At 35.6% G+C, this 26,064-nt stretch overlaps 1 protein-coding gene across 4 annotated transcripts in view; it reads left to right on the top strand.

Annotated features, from left to right (window-relative positions):
• The window catches only part of DPH5 (diphthamide biosynthesis 5), a 28,618-nt gene extending 9,802 nt beyond the window's left edge, over window positions 1-18,816 (top strand). For all 4 annotated transcript variants that reach the window (XM_032262971.1, XM_032262974.1, XM_032262973.1 and 1 more), the window contains exons 4-8: window positions 1,747-1,855; window positions 9,282-9,402; window positions 13,463-13,502; window positions 15,360-15,463; window positions 17,471-18,816. In XM_032262971.1, coding sequence (XP_032118862.1) covers window positions 1,747-1,855; window positions 9,282-9,402; window positions 13,463-13,502; window positions 15,360-15,463; window positions 17,471-17,700 — 604 coding nt within the window. In that variant the 3' untranslated portion in view covers window positions 17,701-18,816. The remainder of the gene's footprint in view (window positions 1-1,746; window positions 1,856-9,281; window positions 9,403-13,462; window positions 13,503-15,359; window positions 15,464-17,470) is intronic.
• The last annotated feature ends 7,248 nt before the right edge of the window (window positions 18,817-26,064 follow it).

Below are 26,064 nucleotides of genomic sequence, written 5' to 3'. Positions count from 1 at the left end.
AAAATCCTAGGGCTTGTAAGAGTTATGCTAAATGTATTTTCCCTGTGTGCTGTAAGTAGAACAACAAAACCTGAATGACAGCACATCTGTTTATAGCATGGTTCACTGAATATTTTAAACCCACCCTTGAGACCTACTGCTCAAAAACCAGATTTCTTTTAAAATATTATTGCTCGCTGACAGTGTGCTTGGTCATCCAAGAGCTCAGGTGATGTACAAGAAGATCACTCTTGTTTTTATGCCTGCTACCCCAACATCTGTTCTACAGCTCATAGATCAAGGAGTAATTTTGACTTTCTTTTTATTTAAGAAGTACATTTTGTGAGGCTATAGCTGGCCTAGATTGTGATTTCTCTGATGAGTCTAGGCAAAGTAAATTGAAAACCTTCCAGAAAGGATTTACCATTCTAGATGTCATTTAAAATATTCATGATTCACAAGAAGAGGTAAAAATACCCACATTAATAGAAGTTTGGGAGAGGTTGATTCCAACCCTCATGAATACTTTGAGGGCTTCAAGTCTTCATTTCAGGAAGTAACTGTAGGTATAGTAGAAATAGCAAGAGAGCTAGAATTAGAAGTGGAGCCTGAAGATATGACTGAATTACTTCAATCTTAGGGTAAAACTTGAACAGATGAAGAGTTGCTTCTTATGGACGGGCAAAGAAAGTGGTTTCATGAGATAAAATCTATTCTTGGTGAAGATGCTGTGAACATTGTTGAGATGACAATAAAGGATTTAGAATATTACATAAACTTAGTTGATTAGACTACTGGCAGGGTTTGAGAAGATTGGCTCCAATTTTGAAAGAAGTTCCACTGTGGGTAAAATGGTATCATACAACATTGAAGGCTAGAGAGAAATCTTTCATGAAAGGAAAAGTCAGTCAATACAGCAAATTTCATTGTCTTATTTTAAGACATTGCCACAGCCATCTCAGTCTTCAGCAGCCACCACCCTGATGAGTTAGCAGCCATCAACGTGGAGGCAAGACCACCCACCACCAAAAAGATTACAACTCACTGAAGGCTTAGATGATTGTTAACATTTTTTAGCAATAAAGTATTTTTTAATTAAGGTATGTACCTTTTCTAGACATAGTGCTATTACACACTTAACAGACTACAGTATAGCATAAACATCTTTTATATGCACTAAGAAACCCAAAAATTAATGTGGCTGGCTTTATTTTTATATTCACATTATTGTGGTTATTTTGATGCAAACTTGCAGTATCTTCATGGTATACCTGCATATTTTCCCTTAAATTTTAAATACAAAAACAAAGTCTTTAAAATAGAGCAGAACAAAGCCTTCAGTATAGGTCAGTGATTCTAGTTGTGCCCTAATTTGGAACTTTGGAGCAGTAATTTTAAGAATTTAAAAGAGCTCTGAGACTAAAAAGCTTAAGAATTACTTTTCAAAAGTTAAGTTGCTGAGCTTATATTTCATAGGTGTCTTTTTCAGGTATTTATAGGACAAAGGGCAAGTAAAGGTTCCTTTTTTAAGTAGCTGCCAAGGCTGCTTTAGTAGTGTTACGGTAGCAACTCAACATTTTGAAGGACATGTTTAGTTTTGCATTTTCTTGCTAGAAAGCTCAGATGAAAACTTTATGCAGGTGTGTGGAAGAATTTGAAGAAATGCAGTGCTCCTGATTCTTTAATTGACATGAACTCAGGAAACACAGCTTTGCTGTCTTAAAAGTGTTATTTGCTTTAATCCAATCTAATCTTTTCTCACTACAGGGCTACAACACACAGCGATCTTGTTCTAAGAGCAACAAAGCTGGGAATTCCTTATAGAGTTATTCACAATGCCTCCATAATGAATGCTGTAGGCTGCTGTGGTTTACAGGTAATGCTGCAAAGGAAGTTTTTCAGTGAAATTAAGCAAAAATGTTTTATTTTTCCACAAACTGAAAATTCATTTAATTATATTTCATGAATCATAAAACATACTATGATTTGATACTAGACATATATACTAAGTTTTTTAACACTAATTTTTTTTTTATGCTAGGTTTTGCCCCTTATTGGGATAGAACATTTAGGTTTAGCTAGAAAATGATTTTAACCTTATATCCAACTTGTACTTACATAAAAAGGAAAATATAAACTAATCTAAATGACTTAGTGTTGTCGAGGCCCATGATTTTCCATACAGTATTGTTTTGTGTGCTGTTAAAAGCATTATGATGCCGCATTTCTTAATAGAATCGTATAAAAGCTAAAAGCCAGTGATACAGGCTTTTAAACTAGGTTGCTGTTATTGATGTGTAAAGTTAGGTATTTTTGTGTCCGACAGCCTTGGTTCTGAGGGGTTAAAAGAGTGCCCTACAATTGTTTCCAATATTTACTTCTTAGCTACTGACATTCACTTTCCAAGCTTGATGTTTGTGTTCTGATGTTCACACATGGATAATCCATGACAACTATGACTGCTGCTTGGCTAATGGTGGTTTTAAGACTTCATCAATTGTTAAGACACATTCCTATTTTCAGATATATCATAATAGGAAAACAACATGCATCTTTGAAGCTATGAAATAAAGTATTCCCAGTGTGTCTTCCTGAAATGCATAATTTAAAAATAGGTATTTTTAAGAAGATATGTTAGCACCGTGATGTATGAAGATGCTTTAGGGATTCTGCAGACCAAGAAGTAATGACATAACACCAAATAACAAAGATACAGATCCTCAAGGAGCCCAGTCATTATCTTTAATGCTATTGATTTTTTCTTTCTTTGAGACAGTCTCGCTGTGTCACCCAGGCTGGAGTGCAGTGGCTTGATCTCAGCTCACTGCAACCTCCACCTCCCTAGTTCAAGCAATTCCTCTGCCTCAGCTTCCCAAGTAGCTAGGATTACAGGCGTGTGCTAATTATTTTGCATTTTTAGTAGTGATGGAGTTTCACCATGTTGGTCAGGCCAGTCTTGAACTCCTGACCTCGTGATCCACCTGCTTCAGCTTCCCAGAGTGCTGGGATTACAAGGCGTGAGCCACCACGCCCAGCCTCTATTGATGTTTTACTGAAGAGTAGTTCATTTAGAGAAAAAGAACTAAATGAGCACTAAGTGCCAGTAAAATGTGTGAAAAGTACTAAACTAGATAAGCTCTAATATCTTATAGATTTGGAAGTAAAAAATCTGGCCTGTTTAATTAAACATTTGGCAAAGATTATCTTAACCAAGATACATTAGGTACTCAAATTTTCATTCATTAAATTTTAGGATTTTTTACATTAAAATAATAAACACATATAGTTTAAAATCATGCATTTAAATTCCTAACATATTTCTAGCACTTATATTGTTTAACATTTTGCAGATTTTTCTAATGAAAGAAAAGCCTATTTATATGTCTAAAGTCAGGCATGTTGGTTGTGTTTAGATGTCCTGGTAATGAAAATTTGCTTAATAAATTGAGGATCAATCTTAATAAATCAGGGATTTTTCTCTATACACAGAAGATAGGAGAATAAAGTCCTTTTTTTTTTAAATTCTTGAGTTTAACATTTCTGCAGAAGCAGTTAGCAGCTTAGTCATACAGAATCAGAATTGCTTCTATTTAGCATTGTTCCCACTTTAGAAGAACCATTTTCCTTGATAATAATAAATGATTTCTACACTCACAGGAAATTAGGAAGATAATATTGAGTATAAAAAGAAAATTAAAAAGCAGCCATAGTACCACCACCTAAAGGTATCCACAGTTGCCAATTTTGGCTTATTTCTTTCAGTCTTTTTATTCAACACTTAGTGTGTGTATATTTACTTAATATAATAGGCCAAACAAAGATTAGAAGAGATTACAAATTCTGAAATACTTCTTTGTATAGAATTTTATTATCTTTCTTAATTATTTGTGTGATAGGCTATATTAGCTCTCTTGTAGAAAGTTGGTGACTGAAATGGTTTTAAAACATTTTAAGACAGATAAATGAGACAATTCCATGAAACCAGTTAGCAGTGATTTCTGGATAAAAGCTGCATTATCAGTTGTGGCTGACTTCAGAGAAAAAGTTGTATAATTTTCTTATCATTGTGAAATGTTTCCTCTTTCTCTTACTATTGCATGAGTGTCTTCGAGTATTGCCATATGTTCATCTGTTTATATAATGCATTTCTAATTTGGAAAAATGTATATTACTTTCAGAAAGTAACAACTAATTTCCTTCCTTTTTTAAATACCACAACATTCATTGTGATAGCATTGTTGACCTTGGAGTGATTCTTATTGTTAGTTTTCAGAAGCATTAATTGATTTCATTGTTGTCCCAGGACTAATGGAGAAATGAAAATCCCTAGCTTAATACAAAGAACACCTGGTTTTAGTGTTTACTGTATTAAGCTAGGGATTTTCATTTCACCTAGTTTTAGTGTTCTTTGTATTAAGCAAGGTTTTATCATCTAAAGTTCTGCATCCTTCTATGATCTTAGAGGAAACTAATCTAAGCTCTTTCTATTCTTTTAGTCACTTAGGAACAGTTTTTGACTACCTGCTAAATCATAGGCATATTTAATTTTTTTTCTTCTTTTCTGTTTCCGCTTTTTACTGTTTCTAATCATTATTTTAATAGCTGCCTTACCGTCATTTTTTCCTACTTCATAGTTTTCCTTTTAAATTGTAAATCTAATTGTGCCATTCTTCTATTAAAACAATTTTGGTAAATTAATCCCCATCCTATATAGAATGTTCAGTTACTTGTATGTTGTATTAATCCATTCTCATCCTTCAAATAAATACATACCCAAGACTGGGAAATGTATAAAGGAAAGAGGTTTAATTGACTCACAGTTCAGCTTGGCTGGGGATGCCTCAGAAAACTTACAGCTATGACAGAAACAAACACATCCGTCTTCCCATGACAGCAGCAAGGAGAAGCAGAGTAAAGAGTGGGAAGCCCCTTATAAAACCATCAGATCTCATGGTAACTCACTATCAGGAGAACAGCATGGAGGTAATTGCCCCACCCCCTGCCACTGGATCCCTCCCACAGCATGTAGGGAATTTGGAAACTGCAAGATGAGATTTGAGTGAGGTCGCAACCAAGCCATGTTATATATGTTTATGATTTTATCATAGTATAAACTCTTTGATTTACTCATTTTCACATCTTCCATTGCATTCCATCACAGTGCCATGCATATAATCAATATGTAACAAGTACTTGCTAAGTTGGATTTCTTATTTATTTATTTTCTTCCCCAACCCCCTGCCTTCCACCTTGGAGTTGGAGCTTATCTTTGAAATTATATGCTCTGAATTATCATTTTAAAATTTAATTTATACGTGGCTCCCATTTTATGTATGAGAATAAATCTTGTAGCTGTTCTGTCTACATAGTCATTCAACTTTGTGTACCTAGTGTGTGGCCATGTGCATACTCTCTCTTAGTGTCATCAAAAATCAATGTTAAGCAAATTGTATGTGGGGATAAAAACAACAACAAACAAAACCCAACCCAAGACCAGTATTCTATATAGAAGAGAAAACTAGTCATTTTTGATTATGTGGTTTTGTGGTGCTTTTTTTGACAGTTTTACTGGCTTGGCTTTCTTCACCTCATGGACTTAGCTGATTTAATTTAGTATATAAATATATGATACTTGCAGGGCTTAATAGAGTTCCTAGTAAGTTTAATTTTTCTTGATTTAACAGATTTTTTAACTTAATTACCACAGAAAATATTTTTGTTATACAAAATGACAAAAGCATTGAAGTATAAAATGGAGTTTTTCAAAGCATCTTTGCTTCTAAAAGGAAAGAAATATCAATGACTATGAGATGAGTTAGGAGACCATTAAGGTTATTCAAGCAAATGGTATTGGGGGCTCAAGCCATGGTTGTAGGGAAAGAAATGAGTAGTCAGCTACATAAATTACACAGCAGAATTTACAGGAATTGGCACTAGATAAGATGTCAGGAATTAGATATATGTTTAGAGGGAAGTCAAGTACAGTTAGATATTTCTAGATAATTGCTTAATGCCAGTCCAAATATTACCCAAGACTTCCCACCTCTGTTACTTTGTTCATAGGATCTCTTTATTTCTCCATGTTCAACTTCTCTAACCTTAAATCTTATCTGTCTTTCAAGGTATAGCTTATAGCCTATATTTTCAGAAGATGCCTTCAGATGCTCTCTGAGTGGGAGAAATGCTGAATTCTTATAATGCTTAGAGTCTATAGCATATTTAATAATTATTATTACTACTTAATGTCTTTCTTGTGCATCTTCTAACTAGATTGTGCCTTAAGCCTAATGAGTGGATGGTTTTGAGATGAGTTTTTTGTTATTTGTCTTAGTTAAAAAATCCAATATTAAGTTAGGTAAACTGCTTTCTCTATAGTTACTCCAGATTAAAATTTAAAAAGGTCTGTGTTTACCTACTGTTTTCATAGAAAACAGCTGTTTTTGTAGTCTTTAAATCTAGATTTGCAGCAGTAATGTTTTGGAGGAAAAATGATCACAGCACAAAGGCTTATATTAATATTATAGGATGGTTCAATACTTAGGCTTCTGCCATCTCATTTCTCATCACTGTATGATTTTGCTCTAGTTTCTTTTCATAGTTCACTGGTAAGCCCTTGGATTGTGAAACACAAAACACTGATTCTTCTGTTCTTTGAGGTATTGACATCTAAATGGTGAAACTGTTTGCATAACGTTCCAGGATTCACTGAGGAAATTTCTACCACAGCTACAGGAGTGGTTACAGTTTATAAATCAGAGTCCTGGAGAGCAGTGCTTGTGTGAGGTTTGCTTTAATCTCTCAAATTAGACAATTCAAAGACACTGTTACACAGAATGCTTTAGCTAGTGTTTATATGTGTCTTACATCTCAACTCTTTCTTAAATGGCCTATCACTTTCTTTTTGACTGAAGAACTTATTTCCTTCCATGATTGTATTTCCATGACTCTTAAATTATTTAAGACCCATTTAAAGTATATATTATTGCATATATAATTTTTTAACAGTTTTATCTTGAAGTTTTTTTATGGAATAATACTAATGTTTCATGATTTGATCAGAGATGTGAAAAATCCTTTTTAGAATGTAAACAGTTGAACTTGTCAGAATGAAATCCTAAATATAGTTTCAAATATTTAGTAATATTTTTGAGCTTACTCCAATAAGGAAAGCAGTTGGGTTATAGCAGGACACAACATTTTAGAACATCTCCATTGTTAACACATTATCATTATTATATTATCAAATTCCTAACACTTACTGAGACTTTACTATGTGCAAGGCATTACTTAGGCACTCTGCATACTTTGTGTCATTTAACCCTTAAAAAATCACATTTTTATGTTTATAGTTATTATACCCATTTTGTAGAAGGATTTTTCCCAAGGGTTGGGAACGTTGCTTGATTTGTCCATGATTAGTCATAGTAAGAACCAGTGCCGTGACTGCAGAGCCTTTGCCTGCTATATGAGACATGAGTAAGACCGCACAATCTGTGAAACCCAGAGCTGTGTTTTGCCTGTCATTTTAAACCTGTGACTGGCATAATACCTGGTACATAGGTGATCTATAATAATGTTGGTTAAGCTTGCCTCTTGTCATCTAGTAATAACAAAACCCCTCAGCAGGGCAAGAACCGTTTCTGGTAGCTTGGTACAGAGTGAATGTATTCCTGGCATTCCACATTGGAACTGGAAATACATTTTTCACAGAGAAACCTTGTCACATGTGGCAGGAAGTTTCATGATTCAATACTTGGAGTTACATGGGTCTTTGTACACTGACCTGTAAATTTGATTGCTACTGAGTAGCATAACTTCCATGAGAGAATATGGTTTTAGGTAGCTTTCAAATGGACTTTGGAAGTAAAGCCTATTGTAGGTAAGATGTAGGCTGTGGCCTATGAGGGACATGATGAGCCTTCCCTTTAGAACTCAAAGGTACTGTTATGAGTTTTGATTATAGTTTATAGGACCTCAATATGTGAAAACTGAGAAATGTTGAGCTGCTTTAGGGAATTAGGGATGAAGCACCTGAATGCCCACCTTCTCTGTTTCCTTCCTGCCTGTCTTCCCCTCATCTCTTGCTGCAGAGTCTGAAACTGATTTGACAAGCCATAGGCTACTGGAAGCAGAGGATCACTAATCCTTGCTCCAGACCAGTTTCTGCATTTTTAAATGAAGAACCCAAAGCTTGGAAAGTTAAGTGACTTCTGAAGTTACACAGCCATTTCAGGCACACAGTTAATTTGTGGCAGAGGGCTAGATGTAATTTTCAGAGTCTAGTGCTTTCTAGTTCTATTAGATTTATTACAAACACTATTTAAATAGAATAAATTTTTATACAAGTTTAATACTCTGTTTTACATTAAGTCTTTGAAAATAAATGTCCTTTGCTCAGTGCCAAGATAAGAACTAATATTAACCTATTATTTCACACTGTAAATAACTTATTACATGTAATGTGATCCTCACAACCCTAGGAGTAGGAAGAACAGAATTTTACCACTATTCCTTATTTAAAGTGTTAGAGTAATATCACACAGCCAACAAGTTGCAGAGCCAGAATTCAAAAGTGGATTTTCTCAGCATAAGATTTGAAACTGAACTCACTTAAATGAACTAGTTCAGCCAGTCTGGATTAGAGAAGCAAGCCTTTTGACTGCTGTGATGGCGAAGTGGGGTGGGCCACTTGCGGGTTAAAGAGGAGGTTTGGAAAAAGGCCCTCATCCCTGAACTCTATAGTGAGGGAACAAATAGAATCTTGCTAAATTAAGGGATTGCAGATTTGGAGCAATGACTAGAGTGAGTATATACTTTGTTTTATTGAGATAATATGATGAAAAGGAGCATTTTCTCAGACTAGATTTAATTTTTTAAAATTAATTAGCTATATGACTGCTAAGTAAGTTGTTCCTTCTAAGCCTTGTTGGTCTCATCTGTAAAATGAGAACAGTAGTAACCTGTGAACCTTGCTCTGATTGCTCAGAATCCTTTTTTTTTTAATCTGAGTTCTTTGAATTTCAGTATTTTCAGCAACTATATTGCTAAATTATGAAATTGTTATATATGTTCCTATATAAAATGTAGAAATACTGGAAACTTATTACTGAAACTTACTACTGGCATCAGAAAGACACCAGCTATTGTGAACCAAACAAGTTGTGTTACCTTTTTTGGTGACAGATTTGATGCCCCACCCACTTCAAGTCTGATTTTCACTTTTTATTTTGGTTGTAAAATGATTAAATTCTCTATGAGTAGTAGTGAATTGTTCCATCATTAATTAATTTTTCTTTTTCTAGTTATATAAGTTTGGAGAGACAGTTTCTATTGTTTTTTGGACAGACACTTGGAGACCAGAAAGCTTCTTTGACAAAGTGAAGAAGAACAGACAAAATGGCATGCACACATTATGTTTACTAGGTAAGGATTTTGGAATTTCCTTGAAGTCACAATATAGAACTGTCATATTGTTCTCATTTTGATTTTGTGTTAAGGTTCTATGGATAATTAGCCAGAGGTAAGAAAAGACACAGTCTAGCCATTTTATGCAGACCACACTCTTCCCATATTCTTAGAGAGACATGCATCTTCTGCTTCAAATACTGCGTGGCTATTTCTGCATGCACACTATAGTTATGCTGCTCACTCTTAGGCCCTAGTAGATCCTCTCCAGTATTCCATATGTTACCCATTTGTCCATCAAGGATTTACTGCAATTTAATAGACATGCATTGAACAAGTCTTACCAAGGACCCTCCTGCATCTTCCCAGGGAGGTTCTTTGAATACTGCAGTATTGATGCTATCAGATCCACAGTGAAAGATCTAAAAGAGACTCTGGGGATCATCTTATTGAAGCTTGTTTTAGAGATGAAGTTGAGGCCCAGAATATTGAATTATTTCCCCAATGTCACCAGTTAATTGGTGGCAGAACTGGTAAAATCAGATAGCCTTTTGGTAATAGCTCATTTCACTGTACCATCTTAGCCAAATCCTATTTTCTGTTTAGTGTGGAAAGAGCTGGGATCACTGCCTTTGTTAATTAAGATAATAGTACTGAGCTTCAGAAAGGCATGGTATTTTCTTTCTGGCAGAGGCACTGACATTTTACTGATTCAATTTTGCTAATCAGCCTCTATTCTAGTAGCATATGTTGTGGAAAGAAATACTCATATCAAAGCCTTAGTCTGTGACTGAAAGAAACACAGCTAACTGCCATTTTTGATAACTTTGAAATGATAACTTCTTGGAATCAGAAGACAAAAATCCCAGTGCTGCTCCTTACTAGCTAGAGAATACTGTAAACATTCCTTAGCCTTTATATTTATCAAATAGGAGTAATTCCTCCTACCTCATGGAGTTTTATAGAGCAGTACTTCTCAAACTATTTGTGGTAAAGAACTATGTTTGGGTTTTTTAAAATATATGTTTGATTTTTAAATTTTCAGTCCTTTATGTCAGTATCAAGTTACTATAAATGTTTGTACATATTCTACTCCTGTAGTTACTTCATCATTTACTGGTAACACAAAGCTCACATACTGGCATTGGTCCTGAGATCACACTTTGAATTGCACTGTCTTAGTGAAACTGTGTGTGAAGCTACTTACCAAAATGTCGATCACATACAAGATCAGGGAAGGGATTACAGACATGTACCATCATGCTTGGTTACTTTTTGTGTTTTTAGTAGAGACGGGTTTTGCCATGTTAGCCAGACTGGTCTTGAACCCCTGGCCTCAAGTGATCTGCCCACCTCGACCTCCCAAAGTGCTGGAATGACAGGCATGAGCCACCGTGCCTGGCCCCCTTTTTATTCCTGACACCTTAGATCTAGATTAGGCCATAAACGCTTCTGTAATACATTTTATTTTGTCTTATGCCAATATTTGCTATCAGCTAGTATGATGTTTTCTTATTTTAGTTTATTGCCAGTGTGATTGAGTGCTTCATTCATCATTAATTAGTTTTATGATTTCATCCATGGATTTTCCATGTGAAAAGAGACTGGTCTTACTTTTTTATAGTCCTTACTTACAAGGACACTATAAGACTTGCGAGTTGGTGTGGACTATGCCATCAGATATATCCATCTTATTCCAAAGTTAGATCCAGTTAAGGTCAGCTGTGGGTAGAAGGTCAAAGTAGAATGATAGGAGAAGGATAACTTTTAAAAGGACTTTTGCTGAAGCAGTAGATGTATCTGAGGGATGAAAAATGGTGATTCATTGAAGCTCAGACACTAGAATGTATGTTTTATAACAGGACTGAAAGGTTCTAAAACAGAACAGGGAAGGAAGAGTCTGAGAGGCAGGCCACCTGATAATGTCCCCTATATCCTTTAAAAATGACAGGAAGGGGAGCACACAGCACTTATCTTTCCAGAAGCTTTGGAAAGGCAGATAGAAGATCAGTGTACAGGTATTTATTGAGTGCTTATTCTATGCCCCATGTATAGTTAGGTTCTTTTGGAATACTAAGGAAATACAGACTGGGTCCTGCTCTCAGAGCTTTGAAATCTAGTTTGGAACTAATGTGTCATGCATGTGAAAGTTTAAAGAACAATTAAGTTCTATTGTATGGAAAAGGCAGGAAGGACAAACCAAAATTTTGGCTCTTGAGTACTCTTTCTAAGAGCTGCCCCTTTTCTTAGCTTTCCCGGGAAAAGACAAACAAGGTTAAACAATGTATCTTCCTTGCTCCATTAACAAAAGCAGGAACAGGGTGTGAAGTATAGGAGGTCATGATTTCAAATCCTCAAACCATAGTTCTCATCATTTTATCATCTGGCATTCTCATTATTTAAATTAGTATCTATTTATTGAATGATTGCTGTGGGTTAAGTTCTGTAGGGATTAGTGAGGATAAACCATGGTAGGAAAACACAGAGAATTTAAAATTTACTTAGAAAGACAAGGCCAATATATATGATATAATTAGAGGTTAATAAAAGATAGCATTAATTGTATAGATCTTTCCAAGAACAAAAAGCATTTGAGGGAAGTCAACAAAGACTTTATGAAGGAATTAGGACTTGTGTTGCCCAGAGGGTGGATAGTTTAAGATAGCGAGTGATGGAGTGATAGGAGAGCCACATGAGTAAATTTATTCAGTAGACATTTATGGAGTGTCTTCTGGGTACTTCATATTATGCTAGGTCCTGGTACTAAGATGAATCAGAAAAGCTTACGTACTAGCAAGTAGAAATAAAAAGGAAACATTACAGACTATGTGAAGACAAGGGACAAGTAGCACAGGGTCTGGATTGAGACTAAGTCACGAATGCAGTCCATGATTAAAAAGGATTTGCCTGTAAAAATTCTCCTCAACCCTCTTTATTTTAAAAATCAGAATCTATAGAGCATATTTGAAAAGTAAAGAAAACTGAAAATGTGAAAACTCTCCCTATTCACAAACTACATTTCAGAAGCTCAGAGCAAATGAATTAATAAATGGTTAAATTTGTACAAAATCTTACAAACGTCAGTGAAAAGAAATCTAAAAGTTGACTTACACCATTGATTATATTGGAGGCCATATTGTTAATAACAGACATTTTTTTCTCGATAATGTGCCACACAAGTAGAAATACTAAATAAATAATTTAAGATTAATCTCTGCTATAATTTCCAAGCAAACTCTTTGATATCTTTTATAAGAAACACTTCTATAATCACTTAGGAAATCTGCAGAAGTCTATTAAAGACTCCTCAGTTGCACTATGTTTATTTTTGCAAAAACAAACTTTGGCTGAACCATTTGTTTTCGGCATGTAAAGCAGGAAGCAGCTGTTGCTGTTGTATACTGAGTTCCTTTGAGGATGTAGAGTGATTCTGCTTTTTTTTACCTTTTACCAAATAGTTCAGTTGAGCATTAGTCATTAAAAAGTATACCAAATCAAATATTTGTGATGTGCGACTGTTAAGCTTCTTGAGAACAGAGGTTATATATGGTCAGGTCCCTGCTGTATCCCAGTCTCTGGTACAGTGTCTGACACACAGTCGATGCTCAAAGCCTGTTAAAAGCATGAATTCTTGAAATTATTTATTCATAACTATGGCATGTGTTAAAACAAAAGGCTTTTTAAAATGTGGTAAAGATTTTTTTTCAGCTTAGGTTACATCTGTTGAAGGCCTTTCAGTTGGGTCTGTGCAGTGACTAGCTGATAGAAATGAAAACAAAGATTTTGATTAGCTGTTAGTAGTGTATATGCCAATGTTTATCTAATTATTTCCTTCGTCTTCTTTTCCAAAAGGAAAATAGATCTTAGCAGGATGGTCTCAGACCCAAGCTCATGTTTTCTAACTACTGTAGTGGCATAACCACAAGCTTCCGTTCTCTATGTTACTGTAAGAAAGTGGCTAATTAAAGTGCAAGGGAGGAATGTTTCCCCAAAGTTTAGGCTCTTAACTGAAGTTTACACATAGGGTTTGGGATAAAGTTTTTAATTAAATTAAAAGAACTATTTTTACTTCCTACAGACATCAAAGTAAAGGAGCAGTCTTTGGAAAATCTAATGAAGTAAGTTGTTATTCTGAGAATGCATACATTTGTTTTATTTACTTGAACAATTCAATAAATCCTACTTAAATGACCTGAGTTCTAAAGATGGTTGAAAATGAGCTTTCATTAACAGTGTGAACATTAAACATTTTTATTTTTATGAAATCATAAGCAGTATAATAGACATAGCAATAAATTTTGTAGATTGAACACTGAGAGCAGTGGTTGGCATCTAACAAACACTCAGTATTTGTGGAATGAATTAATGCATTGGGATTCTGAAAACGTGGGTTTGAGCCTGGGCGGGGTGGTTCATGCCTGTAGTTCCACACTTTAGGAGGCTAAGGCAATTGGCTTGCTTGAGGCCAGGAGTTTGAGACCAGCCTGGCCAACATGGCAAAACCCCATCTCTACTAAAAATGCAAAAATTAGCTGCACCTGGTGGCACTTTCCTGTAGTCTCAACTACTTGGGAGATTGAGGCACGAGAAGTGCTTCAATCCGGGAGGCAGAGGTTACAGTGAGCCGAGATCACACCACTGCACTCCAGCCTGGGTGACAGAGTGAAACCCTGTTTCAAAAAAAAAGACATGGGTTTGAGTCCCAAGTTTGCCTCTAGTTGAGTGCTTCCATCTGGTAGGCAGAGGTTGCAGTGAACATCACTGCACTCCAGCCTGGGTGACAGAGTGAGACCCTGTCTCAAAAAAAAGACATGGGTTTGAGTCCTGAGTTTGCCTCTAGTTAAGTGCTCTTGGGAAAGTTACTTCCATCTCTGAGCCTTATTTTCTTCATATGTATAATGACAGTACTAACTCTTTTTTTACTTAGAGAGGCAGAGTGTCTAATACAGTACCCACTACCCACATGAGACTAATGACATTTGAAATGGGGTTAATGTGACCGAGGAACTGAATTTTTTATTTAATTTTAATTAAAAACTGATACCCAATTTTGTTATTAGAAAACTTTTAAATACATTTGGAACAAATTTAGCATATAAATCTACTTTTATAACCATAAATTTTATGAAATTTAAATACAGATCAACTATTTCCAATGAAAATTTAACATCAAAATTAAGATGTGCTGTAAGTACATACCAGATTTCAAAAAGACTTAATATAAAACAATCTCTTTAATAATTTTTATATGAGTAGGTGTTAAATTACAACATTTTGGATTAAATAAAATATGTTATTAAAATTTTTGCCTTTTAAAAAACTTTTTTGTTAATATGACTACTAGAAAACTTGATTATATATGTGGATTCATTTATATTTCTGTTAGATAGCATTGACAGAGAATTGTTTTGAGAGTCAAGAAAATAACCTGTATGAACTGCATTGTAAGCTGCAGTAGCTATATTTTTATTAATATGAAAGTTTGGCAAGCCTGGTAGACTTTTGAGACATACAGAAGTAAACATATGTCATTACCTGAGGTTTTTAAGCATCCAAGATGCTTTCGTTTACTTCTTGTAGAGGAAAAAAGTGAAAAGAAGAATATGTGGTTTAAAAATGGTCATAAAAAAGCACTAAATAACCTGATTAAGCTAGGGTATAGACCAAGTTGCTACTTACTTGAATTGTTTTTGCTGAAGCTATCACTTTGAATAAAGGTAACTTTCATTTAGACATCTATCTTTGTGTTCCTACCATCATTTCAGTGAGATCAGGGAAAGTTGAAGTAGAACAGTGAAACAGCTTAAGAAATGAACAATCATCATGCTTTTGTGTATGCTTAAAGTGAGTACATGTAAAAAACATCAAACAGAATGTAGATTGTAGCACTTGAGTATACCTGGGAGAGTAATTGCATTAATAACATTATGTAGTTTTATGGCTAAGAATAGTGACATCTACTTTTCTACCTATAGGGGCAGGAAGATCTATGAACCTCCGCGGTATATGAGCGTAAACCAAGCAGCTCAGCAGCTCATGGAAATTGTTCAAAATCAGAGAATACGAGGAGAAGAACCAGGTACCCAAGACCCTAGAAGGGGTCTCGTATTATTCCTGTATTTAGATGTATATATTATTTCTGCATTTAGATGTGTATATGGCTTAATACCTCACACCACTATGGAAGCAAGAGTCAGTGTTTTTGCATTGTACTATTTCTTGTCATTTTTGTCCAACTTTAACTTAAATCTCATAGACTTCAAGTTGTAGTGAAAGGAAAAAAATGGCATTCTTTTATAGTAAAATTAACACCATTCCAGAAAGTGAGGATTTTTCACAAATTAAACATGTCAGACTTGATATAAATATGTTAGTGTATAAATATTTTTGTAAAATATATCTTTCATGTTATCCCTAATCAATGGTGAGATCTGTTTTGCAAAAATATACTTCTTCTACTTTTATTTTCCCTTTTTTCATTCTTAACACTGAGACTAGGACTAGTTTTCTTCAGGGTAAATATAAAAGAAAATTTGCTCTTATATTCCTAATATGTAGACACAGCATGTATTATATAAGAAAAATGTTTATTGTCAATAAATCTTTATGGGAGGTTTTTTTTTGTTTGTTTGTTTGTTCTTTCTTTTTTTTTGAAACAGGGTATCACTTTGTTGCCCAGGCTGGAGTACAGAGGTGCAATCTTAGCTCACTGCAGCCTCCACCTCCTGGGCTCAAGTGATCTTCCCACCTTAGCTGGACTACAGGTGCATGCCACCATGTCTGGCTGTGTGTTTTTGGCAGAGACAGGGTTTTACCATGTTGCCCAGGCTGGTCTTGAACTCCTCAGCTCAAGCAATCCTTCCGCCTTGGCCTCCCAAAATGCTGAGATTACAGGTCTGAACCACCGTGCCCAGCCTACTGTGAGATTTTTTTTTTTTTTTTTGGTGATGGGTTCTTGCTTTGTTGCCTAGGTTAGAGTGCAGTGGTGCAATCACGGCGCACTGCAGCCTCTGCCTCCCAGGCTCAAGCAATCCTTCCACCTCAGCCACCTGAGTGGCTGGGACAACAGGTGCATGCCATGATACTCAGCTAATTTTTTTGCATTTTTGGTGGAGATGGGTTTCACCATGTTGCCTAGCTAGTCTCGAACTCCTGAGCTCAAGTGATCCACCCGCCTTAGCCTCCCAAAATGCTGGAATTACAGGTGTGAGTCAGTGTGCCCAGCCAAGAGATTCCTGAGTGATTGTTACTATTTTATTCTCATTAGTAAGCCCTGTTACAGTCGTGAAATAGTCTGCAAGGAGGTTCTATATCCATAACTTTGTACAGAGGTTGCTTGCATTCCTGTTTGTCCTTGGATAAATCATTGGCCCCCTTTCGATCATTGTTCAATCAAGATCCCTTTCCCAGCTAAGGAATACAATCATTAAAGGGTAAGCCCTTTAGCTGTAGCACCAGAGTGAATAATAGTAGATTTCATTAAGGCTGGCTGTTTTGAACTTAAAAATGTAAATAATGCCAAATGTTCATTATTTGTTAAGGAGTCTGTAGTCTACTAGTCTCATATCTACTATCTGAGCCCTTATTACCATAATTTAAATGAGAGAGTATTACATTTAAAAAAATGAGAAAACGGAAGCTTGTCACATAGCCAATTGGATGACCAGACAGCAACTCAAATCTGTGCATTTATTTCATAATCATAGTTTCTCCAGTAGATCTAGGTCAATATGAACATATCTCAAACAAGTTATCAAAAACATTGTCTACTCAGAACCTATTTAAAGATAAATTCTGCACAAATGTAGAGTATAAGTATAGCTTATCAAGTTCTGAAAACTCAACGTTAAGTCTCTGGAATTCTGAAAGTGTAAAGTTTGGAAATACTCTTTTATATATTAGGTAATACAAATGATTTAGAAAAGCCTTGGATGAATTGGTAGATAAGTCATTAATTATCTTGAGTGGCTAAAGAGATTTAAGATATTTGGGGCTTCTTGAAATGTACTTGTACTAATGTTAGCTTGACTGTTGGACAGGATGATGCATTTGCTGAATTGAATGGCAGTATCTTTTTTTTTAATAGCAATTACCGAGGAAACACTTTGTGTTGGCTTAGCCAGGGTTGGAGCTGAAGACCAGAAAATTGCGGCAGGCACTTTACAGCAAATGTGTACTGTGGACTTGGGAGAACCACTGCATTCCTTGATCATCACAGGAGGCAGCATACATCCACTGGAGCTGGAGATGTTAAATCTGTTTTCCGTACCAAAAAATAGCTTAGAATCTCAAAGCATTGATGGACTCGGAACATAGACATTTTCTATTGTCTGATGTAAATTTCAGCCATGTATGGATTGATATGGTTTGAATTTTAATCCCCATAATCTCCAGGTGTTGTGGGAAGTACTTGAATCATGTGGGCAGTTTCCCCCATGCTGTTCTCATTATAGTGAGTTCTCATAAGATCTCACGGTTTTATAAGCATCTGGCATTTCCCCTACTGACTCTCATTCTCACTCTTTCCTCCCCGTGAAGAGGTGCCTGCTGCCATGATTGTAAGTTTCCTGAGGCCTTCCCAGCCATGTGGAACTGTGAGTCAATTAATCCTCTTTTATAATTACCCAGTCTTAGGTGTTTCTTTTTAGCAGCATGAGAATGGACTGATACATGATGCATGCATGCTTGTGTAACAAACAGGTCTTTGGCTTGTCTAATGAGTATAAAACAAATGACCAAAAAAAAGCTGACTCAACAATGCTTGGTTTCCTATGGCAGTGAGTTTTTTCCCTGTGATATCATCAGTTGTTCCTGCTATTTTGGCAACTTTTCAGGACGTACACACATAAAGCAGATCAGGCTGGAAAGCTTGTGGATAGACATCCATTGACAGAATCATTTAAGAGCAGTTTTTTAAGAAACCAATTTATACAAGGTGGTTGTTAACAGAATATAACTTAGAGGTAACTGGAATTTGATTCACTTGAATCTCAGTTTTAAAGGGTAAAAGATGTTATGACTGCCAACAAAAGCAAATAAAAGATTAGTAAATGTTCACAAAATATGTTTATAATTTTCTTCTTTTTAAGAAAAGCTAGCTGTCCTGATTGCATGATGAGTTGTCCTGACAGCGGCTGGTATTAGTGTATATAAACAAAGGTAGAAAGATTACATAGCCATCCAGCAGTCCTACTTAAAGCTCAGCTGAGCGCATGCCACAAAATGACACCCTTCTGAATTCACTGTCTTGGTTAGCTGACATCCTAATTATGTGTTCATATTCTGCAGTATTTTGGAGGTTATATAATCGTTTAATTATAAATGTTCAGCCAGCCTTGTACAGTTGCTGTTTGGTTTTAAATAGCATCTTTCACATCCAACCAGACTAATGGAAAACTTGCTGACTACAAAATAAAATTTTTAAAAATGTAAGTTTGAAGGCAACAGTGAATTAGTCAAGATATGCCGTATCACTTAATTAAGTTAATATGCCATTATATATGTGCAAGTAGTCACACTCTTCTTACCAGTTTTAAATAACACTCCATGTATTATATTTCATGACCAAAAAGTTTTATACTTTTTGTCTGTTCTGAATAGAAATAGCTTTCTTGTGTGCTGGTTCAGTTGGTCCAACTCTTAAGTATTTCCATGGCCCAATCAATTTTTCTGAGCTCTTTATTTAGTAAGTTCATTGGAAGTTGAACAAAGATTTCTGTACTCTGTGGGATCATCAATTAGCTTATGATTATTTGACTTATTTTACATCATTTGAGATAAAAGATATATAAACATTTCTTGTTTCTTTTTTTTTTTTTTGAGACAGAGTCTCCGGTCGCCCAGGCTGGAGTACAGTGGTATGATCTTGGCTCACTGCAACCTGTGCCTCCCAGGTTCAAGCGATTCTCCTGCCTCAGCCTCTGAGTAGCTGGGATTACAGTCATGCACCACCACACCTGGCTAATTTTTTTTTTTTTTGTATTTTCAGTAGAGATGGGGTTTTTGCCACGTTGGCCAGGCTGGTCTTGAACTCCTGACCTCGAGTGATCTGGCTGCCTCGGCTTCCCAAAATGCTAGGATTACAGGCATGAGACACCACACCCAGCTTCATTTTCAATCTATTAGACACAGAAGGGGAGCGAGCCAAGTATATTTAAATACTAGTTGTATGTTATTTTCTTCTCATATGTTATACTAAACATTTAAGAACTATAAAATGAGGGAGTTCTGGTTTTGGTAGTGGTGTAATAGCTTATAATGTACAAACCCTCCCGATTATAAACTGTGGATAAAATATAATAAACAATGGTCTACAAACTGTAGGGAGTCATTGAAGACAGCTGTGAACTACATTGGTTTTTCCCCTTAGGTCATTCCCAGACTGTGTGGTAAGAAGTGGCTAGAACTCAAGAGAAAGTTGCAGTCTCACTGGCTTGAGGTGGTAGGATGGAATTGAGGGCTGCTAGAAGCACTGAAAATTAAAGTGGCAGATCCTAGAAATGAAGGTGTCAGAAATGGAGAAGTCTTCCTGTCTGCATATGATCTCTCCTTAAATCCTTGGCTAACTCGTGAACGGGGCATGCCCTGGGAAGACTCCAAGGACCTAGGTGGAAAGCCACAGTTGGAAGGCTGAAGAAACTGAACAGAGATGGCCGCTCTGTATTTCAACAGAAGACGGAGTTTCAAGTTTGAATTCTGACGAGTTAGAATAGCTTGATAGTAAAGACTGTGCATAAGACTAAAGATTTATGCTAAAAGTAGGACAAAACCTTTTATATAATATAAAATCAAAGTGATTAGCCGATAATTTAAATGATATCAAAGCTTAGCACTCTTCAGAGTATAATAAAATGAATCTCGATAACATATTAACAATAACCGGAATACAATAAAATGCTATAGGATGTCCAAAGAACTAAGAAAATATGGCTTATAGCTTATGTTTTGTTTTTCTTTTTGTTTTTGTTTTTTAAAAAGCAGACTATAGAAAAAAAAATCCTAACATAAACTAGATGATAGTGGAATTAGCAGACAAGGATTTTTAAAGCAGTTTTTAGAACTATGTTCATGGATGAAAAAGTAAGGTGGTTGTAATGAATGAATATAGATGCGTACTCTCAACCAGAAAGTGGAAACATGTTTTAAAAAAAAAATGGTTGGGTTTAACCACAGAATACAGATGACACATTAAAGAAATTGTCTAATCTGAGGAAGAGAGAAGAAAAGATTAGAGAGAAGGTAAAAAACACAGAGACTCGATGCCTTTTGGAGCAGTATTGAGCAATTTAACATATGTGATTGAATTTCCAGAATAGAAGCAAAATAGGGCAGAAGAAAATAGAAGTAACTAACAGGCCAGAATTACCTCAAATTTGGTAAATCTGTCAACTCCAGATTGAATAAACTCAGTGAACCCTAAGGGGAATAAATAAAATCATACCTAACACGTAAAACTGATGAAAACCAAGGATAAAAGAAAATCTTAAAACCTACCAAGGGTGGTAGTAGGGAAGCTACCGAATTATTTTAAATTAAACTTAACTAGGTTCCTCTGTTTGCTAAATCTGACAATCCTATTCTGTATGTAACTTAACCTCAATTTAAATGAAATTGTAAAATGAACACTCCATTATTCAGCAGGGAAAGGACGAACAATAGTATTTTCAGTCTACTGTCTGAAATCCCAATGTTAGTTAAAATAGAAATGCCTGAAGGCTGCAGACATTTGTTTGATTGTTTATTTAATAGTGTTTAGCTCTTTAATACTATTCATTTTAATGTTCTTTAAAATTATCATGTAGTGAAACCCCATTCCATAATCTAGATATAGAACAGTTTCATCACCCAAAAGAACTTCTGCTATCCCTTTATATTCATTCCTCTAGTTAATTCCTCTTTATTGCTCAGTAGTGTTCTCTCGTATGGATATTTTGTTTATCCATTCGCTATTTGAGAGATAATTGGTTTGTTTCCACTGTTTAGTGATTATGTATAAAGTTGTTAAAACATTCACATACAGGTTTTTGCCTGAAATTTTATCCAGGAGGCTTGCTGGATCACATGATTAAGTGTGCACCTAATTTTATAAGAAACTGCCAAAACAATTTCTAAAGTGCCTGTACATTTTGTATTCTGGCCAGCATTGTATGTGTCCCCATTGCTCTGTATCTTGCCAGCACTTTATGTTGGCAGTATTTTTGAACTATTCTGATAGGGGTGCAGTGGTGTCTTGGCTGTGGTTTTAATTTGTATTTCCCAATGCCTAGTGATGTGGATCATCTTTTGACGTGCTTATTCACCACTCTGTATCCTATTTGTTGAAGCATTCGTTCATGTCTTTTGCCTACTTTTAAATTGGATTGTTTCCATATGGTTAAATTTTGAGCATTTGTTACATATTCTGGATAAAAGTTTTTGTAAGATATATGACTTGCAAATATTTTCTCCACATCTGTAGTTTGTCCTTTAATTCCCTTAACCATTTTTGGTAAAGCAAAAGTTTTAAACTTTAAGTTCAGTTTATGTTTTTTCTTATATGGATTATGCTTCTGTTGCCATGTTTAAGATCCCATCACCATACTCAACACATAGACTTGGTATTTGTATGAAATGTGAGTTTTAGGTCCACGGTCTTTTTTTTTTTTTTTTGCATGTAGATGTTTAGTTACAACATCTTGATAAGACAGTTCTTCCATTGAATCCTTTCTGCACCATTGTAAAAATCATTAAGCCATATTTATGTAGATCTCTTTCTGAACTCTTCTGTTCTATTGATCTGTGTGTCTCTCCCTTCTATGATACTATGCTGTCTTAATTACTTTAGATTTATGGTAAATCTTAAGAACAGGTGGTGTGATTCCTTTAGCCTTTTTTCTAAATTATTTTAGCTATTCTAGTTCCTTTGCCTTTTCATATAAATGTTAGAATTAACTTGTTGACATATACAAAAGAGCTTCTGAGATTTTGATTGAAATTGTTTGAAATGGTGTGGATATTTTGAGGTTTATTCTGTTTTGGGTTTGCCCAGCTTCTTGACTCTAGGTTTATGTTACCAAACTTGGGAAGTTTACAGCCATTATTTCTTCAGATCTTCTTTCAGCACTATATACTTTATCCTCTCTTTGAGATATTCTGATAAATATAAATGTTAGACATTTCTTATTATCCAACAGGTTCCTGAGCTCTGTTCATTGCTGTTGTTTTTTCAGTATGTTTTCTCTGTTGTCTGGGGCTGATAATTTTTATCCATCTATGAATTCATTGACTCTTTTCTATGTCTTCTCCATGCTGCTGTTGAGTCCATTCTGTATGTTTTTAAAATTTTGGTTACTGTTATAAAAGTTCCATTTGGTTCTTTTTATATCTTCTGCTTTTTATTTTAACATTTGTTGCAAGATTATTTGTGATTTGTCACGTATTTTTCTGTAGGTGTTTGAGCATTTTATATAGCATTTTTGCATTTGTTTGAGCATTTTAAATGCCTGCTTTAAGGTCTTTGTTAGATAATTCCAAGATTGATATCTCAGTTTTAGCATCTATTGATTGTTTTTCTTTTGTAAGTTAAAATTTTTTTATAGCACTTTGTCAAGTTTTTGCATTATAGCTTGGATATTTTGAATATTATGAGTTGCTGGGTCTTGTTCAGATTTAACGGAGAGTATCAATCTTTTTGTTTTAGCTGGCAACCAACCTGTTAGGTTTAGGATACAATTCTAAATTGCTCTTGATGGGCTACGGTTCCAGTATGTTACTTTCAAAGACTGCAGTTCTCTTTGGATCCATCTCAAGTTTGTGGCATGCAGTTTGGGACTTCAGTCTGTTGGATAGTTTAGTTCTCAAGATTCTCAAGGCTAAGTAGAATCAGATCCAAGCATCAGTAATTTGAGGATGATCCTTGGGGTTCATAAACAACTTTATGAGGTTGCTTTCCTGGGTTCCTCCCATTCCATAATCGCTCCACTACTTCCTGATTCCCTGGGCTCCCTTTCTTGGCTGGTCCTTTGGCCAGAAATTTGAGGATCTAGTTACTATACTCCTGCTATTTCATAACTTCGTAACTAGGCCTGCATTCTTACCCATGTGGAGGGAGCACAGAGAGAAAAGAAGTAGCAGGGTTGCTGAACTCTTGAAACCGTAGCTCTACCAAACAGGAATATTCCCCTCTCTCAAGGTTTTAGTTCCTGTGGGCTTCCATAGCTGCTGGCCACTGCCACAGGGTTGTCTGGGGGAAGCTTTTGGAAGCCAGTAGGAAGTCTTCCCTCCAACTAATGTAACTACAAATGTAGTAACCCTGCCTTCTTTTGAAGTCTGTAGAAACTAACACAAACTGTGTACAAATTATGGCTCATGAGGGAAGTAATGTGATACACATCACAGAACAGATAAACCCTGTAAAGTTGAACATTATGATCTAACTTATTGTCTAGGATGGGAAGACCGTGATAGCTAATCAGATGGACCTTATTTTATTTGTAATTTTATAAGTGACTGTGATATACTCAAAAGTCCAAGCCAAATGGCCAAGCCAAGCCTTAATTGCTATGAAAGTGTTCCTGCTTATATGTGAATCTGGGTATCTTGTTTACTTAAAAAATACCACATTTAAAAAATACTATTTGGTGGATACATTCAGGAAATATTTTTTATAATGTCTTTGTGTTGTTTTATTCTTTAGCTTTAGCAGTTGCTCTTTCACAAAAAGTACCGTTCACTTTAACAATTCATACAGAATCACTTTGAACTACATTAAAAAGCAAAATCCATCCATTTTTTTCCAATAAATTGATTGCCTTGCCTACACTGTGCCAGACTATGCATTTCTTACTGTTAACATTAGCAGATAAATGAATTGTGCATTTAAGTGTTGGTAGTATATGCTAAGCCTGAATTTCATGGTAGATTTTTTTGTCTGAAAGTAGAACTGGGTGACCTGACAATGTTTTAATTAACTAGAATCCCATTAAAATGCGGTTTCCCTCTCTTTTTTTGGAAAAAAATAAAAATAAATAGTAAATCACCATTATTCTGTTTACATCTATTGAAACTGTTTACTCCTGTCTCTGCTGCTTTGTGCTGTAGACTAATGAAAAATTTGGTGCCATATCAAGGGTTTGATATAATGAGGGAAAGAAAAGCATATGAGTTTCCAAAGTTGTTCAGGAGAGTTTATATTTGATAAGCATTAGAGAACCACTCAAGATTCCTGAGCTAGAGGACTGAAAGTGGAAACCGGGAAAGCAAGACCAGTGTAACACAGGGTGGCTTCCCTTCCCACAACTGTTTGTACCAAACAACTTCCTAACCCAGTGTGTACACAGGAGAGGTTGCTCTGAGGGAGTGTTGATAGGCCACTGCAGAATTAGGCCAGAGGCTAATTCAAGAGAACACAAGGATAGGTAGGGAGTCTGAATCTAGCAGGTCAAAGTGCACGATGCAGAGGGGCCAGCACGAGGCATTCAGGAAGCCAGGGCAGGACAAATGTTTCAAAAGAGTCCGGACAAAACTTGAATTCAACAAAAATTCCTTCTACTCCCTGCCAAAGCCAGAATTGTTTGGGTCGGGGCTAAAACGGAGATGGCTACATCTGGGCAAGGAAAGTGATTCTGCTTGCAGTCATCAGTGAAATCCTGGAATAGGGGAGTGGGAACGGAAAAGAATTTGAAAGATTTCAAAGGAAGAAAGACATTTTATGATAAGAATTTCAGGAAATGGAGGTAATAAATGCATTGCTTAGTTTTCTAAGAATTCTATGAAGAATTCCGACAAATTGGTAGTTGAGAATTGAATGGAAAAGATTAGTTTTCTCTCAATTTTGAATTTGATATGCTGGTAGTTCTGCCACGAATGTGACAAGTAAGCCACTGATGGCCTTTAAGCAACTTCTACAAAACAGAGGAGTGAAGCCATTCTGCTAGGAGCTATGGAAATAGAAAGGAGGTAGAAGCAGCAAATGTAGACCACAGATAAGGAATCTGACAGCAGACATGCTGAGGATAAGGCCCTTAAAGTATGGCAGAGGCTGCTTTGGTAAGAATACCTTTGAGAAAGAAGGTGGCACGAGTAGTGCCTGGGATATTATGGAAGAAGTTATTTTAAAAAGGAATTGTTTCTAATTAGGGGGTAAAATTTTGGAAGTTATCGTAATGAAGGCTCACATCACATGCTTTGGTCTTTTTGTCATAGAAGATGAAGTCATCCATAGAAACTGTGATAAGAGAACAATTTGGGGCTAATGGGAATATCTGGAAGTAAATAATTTGAGGCATGTTTATGAGGTCAAATGCTGACTAACAGCCACAATGAGGCTGCTCACAGTGTAAAGATACTTCCAACCTCCTAGCTTCTCTTCTCTAATGAGTTCTGCTGTTTCTTGGCTCTGAGAATCATTGTTTGCCTTTCATCCCTTACATTTTCTAGAATCTATTCCAGTAATTGTAAGGTTCACAATGTTCACTTCAGTTCCTCAAACTGATAGACACAATTCAGGTAGAAGTTTTTAAACAGAAATTTTATTGAAAGAATTTTGATACAGTTCATGATTCTTTTTAAATACATATGAAGTTTAACAAAATATTTACATGAATGTGTTCAAGTAGAAAATGTGAAATATACATTATAGATTTGTTGTATTGCACTTAGGCAAATCATAATTGCTCACTTCAGCATATTCAAACCAAATCA

This window comes from Sapajus apella, unplaced genomic scaffold, assembly GCF_009761245.1.
Source record: "Sapajus apella isolate SASKATOON/1434 unplaced genomic scaffold, GSC_monkey_1.0 scaffold133, whole genome shotgun sequence".
Taxonomy (NCBI): domain Eukaryota; kingdom Metazoa; phylum Chordata; class Mammalia; order Primates; family Cebidae; genus Sapajus; species Sapajus apella.
The sequence above is the reverse complement of the archived record's forward strand: the minus strand, read 5'-3'. Positions and strand labels throughout refer to the sequence as shown.